Source organism: Habropoda laboriosa, unplaced genomic scaffold (assembly GCF_001263275.1).
Source record: "Habropoda laboriosa isolate 0110345459 unplaced genomic scaffold, ASM126327v1 scaffold67, whole genome shotgun sequence".
Classification (NCBI taxonomy): Eukaryota; Metazoa; Arthropoda; class Insecta; order Hymenoptera; family Apidae; genus Habropoda; species Habropoda laboriosa.
Window position 1 is genome coordinate 4982929 of NW_017100242.1, and position 9837 is coordinate 4992765.

A 9837-nucleotide genomic window follows, 5' to 3' on the forward strand; every position below is an offset into this window, starting at 1 on the left:
TAAAGAAATAATTGTATTTCTGTATTATCATATAGTAGAAGCTTAAAGATAATTTAAGATGTTCTATTTCTCTTTTAATGTGCTAACTAAACAACAGGACTGCAATGTAAGCTACTATCAGCTAGCTTTCAGATTTTATTAGTTCCATTCGCTTTGGACTGAAATTAAAATAGTTATAAATTATACATCGAATAATTTTGATATTTTAAAGATATTCTGTAAAAATATGTTTTATGTTTTTATTTTTATATTTAAAGTATATTTTTTAATATCCATTTGAATACCAATATATTAAGTTTATATATGTAAAAATTTAAACATAACTTAAGTATTTCTATCCTGATTTGTATGAATAACTTTCCTCTAACAGTTTAGAAAATTATAAAGTTCTGTAACCGGTCCATTTAGCGAGTGGAACGCTAAATATCACTTGTTTTCTAAAATATGGATAAACTTCATAATTTTCAGAAACAAGTGGCTCAGTATACAAAAGTTATTAATCATGTATGGGATATAGCAAATAAAGCACGCGAAGAATGGGAAAGTGAAGCTGGGTCTAGAGCAACTCAAGCGCAGACTAGTAGTACGGCAGACACTCATGCTCTTGTAGCAGCTGTGGGTATGGGTAAAGGTTTAAAGGTAAATTCTTTGTTAAATATAGCACTCCTTATATATTGTCTACATAAACACATACATATGTGTCTTACCTCCCACGTCGTCCAAGAAGTAGTTCCTTTGCGCTCGTTCAGTTTCACACAACACCTTGTTTTCTCATATACTTCCATGACTTTCCTTTTCAGCCAAGGGCACACCACTTATGTACATAATACCATTATGAAATATTTTAAATTTTTATTTATTACAGTCTGATTCTGTCCAAATGGTTCAGTCTGGTGTAAATTCGGTACCTAGTGGAATGATGGTAGGTAGGCCTGGAAATCAACAAACTTCAGGACAAGGATCTCTAGGAAATCAATCTAGTAAGATATCTGTCATACTTTTCTTAATCCTTCAATAATATTTTTTAATTAAAATTTCAATTTGTAATAATAACTACATATTTTTTGTATTTGTAGTGGGACAAATGAGTAAAGCTCCAAGTGCAATCAAAACTAATATTAAAGCAGCATCACAAATCCATCCATACAGATAAATATAGAAATTCAATTTTTAAGAATGTTACTTTAGGAACGTTAATTCTATTTCTTTATTAGTTTAATATTAACCTTTTTCTATGAAATATATAAGAAATAATATAACTTGTTAAACTCTCGGACTCTGATTCTGCGTTCTTACGAATATTGCACTTTATGCCATCTAAGATATTAATGTATGTATAACTGATAGACTGATTTCTATTTAACTGATTTATTTCGGCGAATTAAGAGAAGAGTTGGAATATTGATGGTTTTTTCTGATTGACTTTTTTATATACCAGAGGGGAAGATCTTAGTAACCGGTAGGTAACTCTGATAACGATAAACTCTGATAAATTAGCAGAGGGTCTTTTTGATTTTAATACGAAATTTTTTACTATATCTCGAGAGTCAGGTGGTATAGATGGTAATTCACTATCGTGCTCGGAGTCTTCAAGATCTGCTCCTGCTATAGTCTCTTGTATGTCCTGATCACTGACATGATCAACCTCTTCTACTTCATCTGGCACTAACTCTAGTTCAAGGTCTTCGTCTTCGTCTTCTTGGTCATTCAGACTGTTGTGACTATCTGCTTTATCAGGCTCGATTAATTTTTGAAAAACCTTTATGGTAGTTTTTGTTTTGCTGTGTTGGTTTCTTTATGCGAGTTAATTTCTCTACAATTTCCCCGACAGAATGTGTAATCCCGACTTCCGGGAGTGACATTGATAACATTAGCTGATCCTTTGGATCTGTCAAGACTGAAACATTCCACTTACTGGGAAGAGATGAGAAAAAAGACTCATCTTCATATAAGTAATAGAAGAATTTAGCAAGGGTCTGATGGAGAAAGGATCCAGACGGTTGGAAGCTTGAGTCCCACTCGCTCATCCTAAATAGAAGTGTGCTATCTACTTGATGTTCTTTCTTCTCTCTGATTGTCAATCTATAATCTGATGAGCCCAACATAGTCATAAGGAAGCCCGAGACCATCCTTAGATCTGACTGTGCAGACTCTAGCATGTTTGCTTCTTCACTAATTATTGGTGACTTGCCTTTTCTCCCATTCATTTCCGTCTTGAGAAAGGCACATGAAGGGAGGTTTTTAATTTGGAAAATTAACCAACCCTGCATCACCCCCCTTCCAGTGCACCCGTAGCGCGAGATGTCCTTGGAGCGGGAATGACGAGGATGGTTCTTGGCGGAAAGAAATTTGGCAATAAGGGGAAAAATCCCGTCAAGTCAACTCTGCACCTTCGACCTTCTATGAATTACCGAAGGCGAAGCTCGGTACAAACATATGTCTTCGAAGTACCCTTTGCGATGTGACTTTGATACCTTGCTTGATTGAACTGAACAATGACCGAACCTTTAATAATTGAAAGTTTCTATATGCTGCATATTGGCTGCAGGCCGGCCTACTGAAAGTAATAAAACGTTTTAAAAAATCAAAATTCACGATTTCTAAATGTATCATAAAATCGTCCCCTTGCTGTTCCTAACATAACTACTTGGTCTCTTTGAAAAATATAAATTAAAATTCACACTAACTCTGTCCACCTCAAATATCTCCATTATTTACTCAAAATTCGCAATGCTATCAAATTTGACCATAAAAAATTGGACATTCCATTTAAAAAAACAAAATAACTTCCTCATCTCTTCTATGCCTCCACCAGCAAAGGAACTATTGCCACCATATTATATTATATTTTTTTTTTGCAATCATATAACTTTTGTAAATAATGTTTTCACTTATTTCTTGAAATAATGGAGATATTTGAAGTGGACAGAGTTGGTGACATTCTGTATATATAGAAATAAAACATTAATTACATAAAAATACGATTTATAAAACCGTTATTCACAATATTTATTGCCTTTTTCGAGATACAATTGCATATGCACGTGGGGATAAACGTTTATTCATAACTGGAATAATTTTTGCTTCTAAACCCTGTTCTGCCATCCAACATAATCGATCTTGTAAAATAAACGACTCTGCTGGCGCTTGCAACATCAATTGTAAACCAGTGTACATTTCTACAATTTTTAGTTTATTACAGTGAACTTTCCATAATTGCATTATATTTTTTTCATGCATGTCAAGATTGGACTGTACATCTAAAAAGCAATATTATGAAATTTTTCTATGACATAAAATACAAGAGAAATAAATACGTATGTATGTATGTATAAAAGGTATCTTTTTATACTTTTGCTTATTATTTATAAACAAACTTCTAATTATTTAATATTAATATTTTGCAACATTACCTTGTTCTTCAACTTTATCCCCTTTTGATGGTTGTAAAATATATCTGTGTAATGAATCTCTAACATAAGTTTCAAAATTTAAACATTGGGATTTTCTTGTTCCTTTACGATTACGTTTCTTAAGAAAGAATCCATCTAAAACATTTTTCATTTTACATTAAAGTTAAATAAACATTTCAAGTAAAAGAATGTGATACGCACTTTTAGCTGCATATAACTGAAGGACAGCCCTTGCAAGAACATAAAAAGAATGTTCATTGTGTGTTTTAATAGACATATTACACCATCTATCTGCTGGCTCTTGGCATGCTAACCGTAAAAATGGTTGTCTCAAAAAAAAACCAATATCAAAGTTATTATTATTAATTGCACTTTTAAGACAACTAGATAAGGGAAAATTATGAAAGTATTGTTTTTCATTTGATGTATTTATTTTTATATTTTTTGATATTGAAAGTTTATGGTAACAACAAGGAACCATAATAAAAACACGTGCCGCTTTCATATCTCGAAATATTTTCGATGCATGTATGCTAAGATCCCCGCAGGCATGTAAGCCAATTAAACAAACATCTGACTTCTCCCGAAATTCATTATATAAAATGGTTTCTATTGTTTCAACCGAATTGTGTGTTAAATCACAACAGTTATATTTAACATATGCTAATGAATCAGGATACATTTTAAGTTGCCTATTTCGAGCATTATTTACAATTGCTTGATTTTTTTCAAGTCCAAGAACTTGATATCCATATAAATGGAACAATAATTGACAAATATACCCCTGTAATGAAAACATTTATAGGATAATTTAAAAAATAAATGCAAATATCTTTTATTAGTAGCATGTTTATTCAAACACGAATTTCTTACCAAGCCTGTACCCAAATCAACAATAATTTTAATATTCTGTGGTGCACACTGCGTGTGTATCAAATGTGTCAAATGTATTATTTCATGTTGTTTTTTTAAACTAAGTCCTATTTGAAGGTTTTTTGGTAATTTTGTTGACAGCATAGTGTTCATAGTTGGTAGTCGATTAATGCAGCTGCATTTATTAACAAAATTCTTTAAAGTTTCTGACCACTGTGGCTGAAAAAAATAAAATATTTTCATATTATAAAAAATTAATGTAAATAAAATTTATTTACATATTTTATTACATTTATTTACCAACCTTTGTTATCTTTCTCACAACAAAATCATTAAGTTCTTCATTTTCTAAAGTTTGCAAAACATTCAACCATTGTTTTGGAAATAAATCAAGTAATCCTTTAGTTAACAAATCAGTAACAGGAGTATTATAAAGCCACTGTGTTTCAATAAACAAGTTCAATGCATCCAAGAAGTATATATTTTCTGTATGTTCTCTTACACATGCCATCTAATTTAAAGGAAAATGTTTGTACTGAAATGCAATTATAATATTTTCTACAATGATAAACTTGCATAAATGTAATTTTTATAATATTTATTTTACAGATATTTTTTAGTACATTGCAAAAATCATTGTGAAAATTACAGCAATTATTTTCTGAACATGCATATGTATATATGAACACATAATGACAATACATTTATTTTAATAGAAAGTTCATTCAACTGCTCTTGCTTGAGTTTCTTCTTTTTGATTTTCAACCCTCCAATTTTCTGAATGCCTATTTAATAAATCATGATTAACTGGTCCAATCAATGCACGTCCTACTTTAATATGTTTCTGATCAGGTTGCAAATATTTGCTAGCAACATATAAAAGCTGATCTTTTGTTACAGTTTTTAATCTTTGTCTTTGTTCTTGAATATCATCATCTGTTAAATTATATTTAAACTTAATCATTCCGCGATTGTTTGGAGAAACTGGTGCGTCAAGATGTTGAAATATTCCTAATTTTGCTTCATCAATATAACTTTCAGGTAGTGGATGCTTTAACAAAAAGTCATAAGATTTTTCAAATAAATCTAAGGTACGAGTAGAATTAGGATCTCTATAAGAATAAAATGCAAAAATTCCATTTAATGATAATATAGCACCACCAGCATAAGCTCCACCTTTTTCTCGAATTTCTGGATGTAAATAATGTGATGTGATTAACTTAGAAAGTACTTGTAAAGGTGCATAATCTGGATCGGTATATGGGATGGTAAATATTGCTTTAGCTGTGTAGTTTACTGTATATGGTAATACATAGTGAATAGCACTATCTTCAACTTCAATGTTTTGATCATGCGTAAAGGTATATGTATTTGTAGGTGTGCCTTTCAATGCACTATAAAAATCAGTAATACTTTCTAATATTTTATGTTTGTTATTTTCACATAAATTTATTGCTGACCTCAAATATTGTTTATTTAAAATATAATGAGATATTTCTTGCATTTGAAGTAATACAGAACTTAAATCTCGCATTTGTGCTATTTTTTTCATTCTTGAAACATATTCTAATCCAGACAAAGTTTCCTTGAATTTAGTAACTGGTGAAACCAAACTGGCAGCACTACTCATTGCATAGGAATGTCCTAAATCTGCAATTCCATTAACTAAATCTGCAGCATTTATTTTAACAAGTGTTGTAAATCTTTCAATATCTGACAACTTGATATTATTAAACAGTTCTAACCACAGTTTCCACATATCATTCACATTACGATCTAAACAATAAGATTCTATTAGTATTCCTTCTTCATATTGTAATAAATTATTTTTATGTTCAACAATATGATTCATAAAATTTAAGCCTCCAGTTTTCAATCTTATCATTTGATCGAAATTTCTATAATCATAATTTTTTGTACCCATCTTTGAAATAATATTATTAAAAAGTGGTAATAAAGTTTTTAATTCTAGTGCTAACCCTTGAGTGTTAAGAATTCCTCGATAGTAACAAACACCATTTGTTGGTTCAGTAGCTATTTGTAAAGGTACATTAACCACCTTTACATCCTCTAAATTATATCGTTCTACATCTGCTTTTATATCTTCTATTTTTAAAGTAGGAAGAACATTTACATCTTCTTGCTTTTGTTGTTCTTCAAGTAAAATTTTTCCATCAATATAAATTTGATTTAATTCTTCTTTGGAAAGCTGTTTCAGTTTAGATTCTAATAATTCCCTTTCAGCAACTGCTTTTTCATGATCATATTTTTCATATGGCAACATTGTTAATGTCAATCTATGATTATTATCCATTAAGTACATTTTTACTATTTCTTGGAGATATTTGGGATTGGTTTTTATTTTTTCTTTGAATTTTATGATTGCTTCATTAATTCTCATTGCTTGTATAAGATCTCCATTATGATTCCATAATGGTGATAAATTGAAAAGTAATTGTAATCCAAAACTAGAAGTTTGATGTTTTACTTTAAGTTCAATACTGTGTAAAACAGCTTCAATATGATCCTCTTTAAAACCTTCTTCAATAACATTTTGTACAGTTTCATCAAAGATCTTTTCTACTTTCTCAAAATCCTCTCGTTTAACACCAAGCAAACTCACAACAAACATGGTATCCTTACATAAAGAATTATATCCTGTCATTGGGCCAAAAGCAACTCCTACTTTTGATTCTACTAAAGACTTATAAAAAGCTGAATTTGGACCATTCAAAAGAAGTTGAGATAGAATGTGCATTTCAAAAGTCTTTTGTATATCAGTTATGTCATTACACAAATGACCAATTGCTATACTGCCTTGTCGATTAGGATCTGCAACCATAGGATCTGGTCTACATGTAACATGTTCTTTCCTTGGAATGTCCCAACGTTTCTCTGAAGGAACTTCTGACATGTACGTATCTATCTTATCCATTAGAAACAGGTATTGGTCATTAATAAATCTTAAATGATCTTCTAATGGAAAATTGCCATATGAATAGAATCGAGAATTAGAAGGATGATAATATGTTAGATGAAAATTAAGCAGATCATTATATTTTAAAGTAGGAATAACTAAAGGATCTCCTCCAGAAATTACTGCATATGTATGACTAGGTAAAATGCGGTTCAATAATTGTTCGGATAATATAGTCTGATTTTCATTGAAAACACCTTTCATTTCATTAAAAACTACTCCTTTAAAAACTATAGGTGAATTTTTATCATTTATATCTGCATGTTCTAATCTCCATCCTTCCTGTTTAAAATCAAGTTCTCTCAAATTTGGTTTAAATACAGAATCTAGATATACTGATTGTAAATTTCGATAATCTTTTAAGTTTTGTGTAGAAAATGGATATATAGTATAATCAGGTCCTGTCATGGCATTCATAAATGTAGCTAATGATCTTCTTAACATTTTGAAAAATGGATCTCTACATGGATATCTTTCACTACCACAAAGGGTAGTATGTTCTAAAATGTGAGGTAAACCTGTAGAATCTTCTGGTGTTGTACGAAATCCAACAGAAAACACATTGTTACTATCATCTCTCATTAAATGCAAATATTGTGCCCCAGTACCCAAGTGAGTTAATCGTATTGCAGTTAGATATATTTCATCTATTTTTGCAACTTCATCTACTATGAAACCATGAATAATTTGTCCCTTTTGAAATTTACTGGCTTCGTGGTGTAGTACATTTGTTTCACAGTTTGTTACATTAGAAGCTACATTTCTTTTGGAATAAAAGTTACAATGCCTTAGATATTGTCTGAATCCAAACTGACGTAAGTAAGAATTTTGTGATATACTGAACATTCTTAACATTTTTCTGCAATACTTCAATATCTGCAAAAAGTTAAAGACACTAACTATGATTTTGTGTCAACTAGACCATGTACAGCAAAATATTACTCAAAATATATGCTTTCTTGTACAATATCACTCACGGAAGTTAAATATTGAAGATATGTATACTTTTTAGAACAATATACATAAATTATCTAATATTTGAATTTAAAAAGGAATCACAGCACACGATTTTATAGCAATGAATACTAATGTTCATGTTCATTAATAACAATTATTTGGTAGTGGTCTATTAAATTGAATAGTGATCGTAATAATAGTAATTACGCATGAAGATTTAAACTGACAATAAGAACATTTAAAATTACTAATGAAGTTCAACGATAATGTATAACTGTGCTGCAAGCTACTGGTTAAATGCGGTATCAAATATATATGAGAGTAATCAATTGAAATAAATTCAATAGCTTATAATTATGAAATCAGTCAAATAATTTTACATTTTACTATTCTTACCTTTTGATATTATTATATGGAGCATAAGTGCTACATGCCGACTGCCAACGTTTAAAAACTTATATATATTAAGATGCATTGCTTTACCGAATCCCTAGAGCTAACATAAACGCACAGCGGCGGTGGTCCTATGTGAAATGGAATATTGTGATAGAATCATCGCTTCTGTATGTTGGTTAGTTCTAGGGATTCAACAAAATCGCTAATAAATCATTTTGACCCGGTCGGTCGTTTTAGCGACATGTGGATTTATGTTTAATAATTATCAAGGTTCGCGGATTCTGAGAGTCAGAACCTGAATGACCACATGCTGTTTCGGAAAACGTACGTGGACCATCTCGCATAACGGAAAAATAATTAACGGATAATTAGTGAACAAGAGAATAATATTTGAGCTTTTTTGGTGTTTCACATGTACTACGTTGATCATTTTGGATATATAAATTACAATTTAACAGTAGATTGAGGTGATTATCCTATGTTACAATAGGTATGAACTATATTTAAATATAAAGTAAAATTATGATTATGGTTACATTTAGTTCGTTCCGAATATGTATATGGGTAAATACGTAAACTAGAGTGAGGGAATTCACATGAGAATCATGAAGGGTGGACCTCATAGCTGCTTTGCATGAGCCGTGAAATGTGGACGGCATATGCTAGAACTTTAAGTTTCTTTAGTAATAAATTGGTATCGTACAATTTTTTCGTCCTAGAGACATTGTAATTTATTTGTCAGCGGTAGTGTTTGTATGTGAAATGGCGTACAACATCTGATAATATAAATTAATGTTCTTACTTTATTAATATTTAATACAACCCATACTACAAAAATAATTAAACGTAATTTGTGGAAAATAACAAAAAAGAAAAATTTGTATTTATTATTTGTGAAATTATGTTGAAACCAAAAGCTCTGACACAAGTACTTAGTCAAGCCAATACAGGCGGCGTAGAAAATACGTTGTAAGCAATTTTGACTAAAATTTAACAATGTTTCTTTTTTTTAATATAATGCAATATGTTTCAGATTATTAAATAGAGATGGTGGTTTATTAGCTTATAGTGGTTATGGAGATAAAGATGCAAGAGTAACGGCAGCTATTACTAGTAACATTTGGTCAGCTTATGAAAAAAATGGACGGAATGCATTTAAGGAAGATGAATTGCAGTTTGTATTGATGGATTGTGTGGTAATTAACAAATGTTTTACTATTA

The 9837-nt window shown here is 30.5% G+C and overlaps 4 protein-coding genes across 5 annotated transcripts in view; 2 read left to right on the forward strand and 2 right to left on the reverse strand.

Annotated features, from left to right (window-relative positions):
- LOC108572035 (mediator of RNA polymerase II transcription subunit 8) overlaps positions 1-1153 on the forward strand; it is a 4051-nt gene extending 2898 nt beyond the window's left edge. Inside the window, exons 4-7 of one of the 2 annotated variants that reach the window (XM_017934216.1) lie at positions 98-106; positions 469-639; positions 866-980; positions 1077-1153. In XM_017934216.1, the coding sequence (XP_017789705.1) occupies positions 98-106; positions 469-639; positions 866-980; positions 1077-1153 (372 nt within the window). The remainder of the gene's footprint in view (positions 1-97; positions 107-468; positions 640-865; positions 981-1076) is intronic. The other variant, XM_017934217.1, reaches the window with a different exon arrangement.
- Positions 1154-3009: 1856 nt separating this feature from the next.
- LOC108571949 (protein RRNAD1-like) lies at positions 3010-4494 on the reverse strand. Its single transcript, XM_017934107.1, has 4 exons — positions 4287-4494; positions 3615-4197; positions 3414-3548; positions 3010-3260 (listed from the first exon to the last, which is right to left on the reverse strand). Exons 1-4 carry the CDS (start codon positions 4437-4439, stop codon positions 3010-3012), a joined length of 1122 nt encoding a protein of 373 aa, XP_017789596.1. The 5' UTR covers positions 4440-4494.
- Positions 4495-5007: 513 nt separating this feature from the next.
- LOC108572014 (presequence protease, mitochondrial) lies at positions 5008-8658 on the reverse strand. The gene is made up of 2 exons (XM_017934194.1): positions 8617-8658; positions 5008-8139 (listed from the first exon to the last, which is right to left on the reverse strand). The coding sequence occupies exon 2, from the start codon at positions 8116-8118 to the stop codon at positions 5008-5010; it is 3111 nt and encodes a 1036-aa protein (XP_017789683.1). The 5' UTR covers positions 8119-8139; positions 8617-8658.
- Positions 8659-9451: 793 nt separating this feature from the next.
- Positions 9452-9837, forward strand: part of LOC108572055 (ragulator complex protein LAMTOR2) — a 1118-nt gene continuing 732 nt past the window's right edge. Inside the window, exons 1-2 of the mRNA XM_017934241.1 lie at positions 9452-9585; positions 9650-9812. Of these exons, the coding sequence (XP_017789730.1) occupies positions 9518-9585; positions 9650-9812 (231 nt within the window). The 5' untranslated portion in view covers positions 9452-9517. The remainder of the gene's footprint in view (positions 9586-9649; positions 9813-9837) is intronic.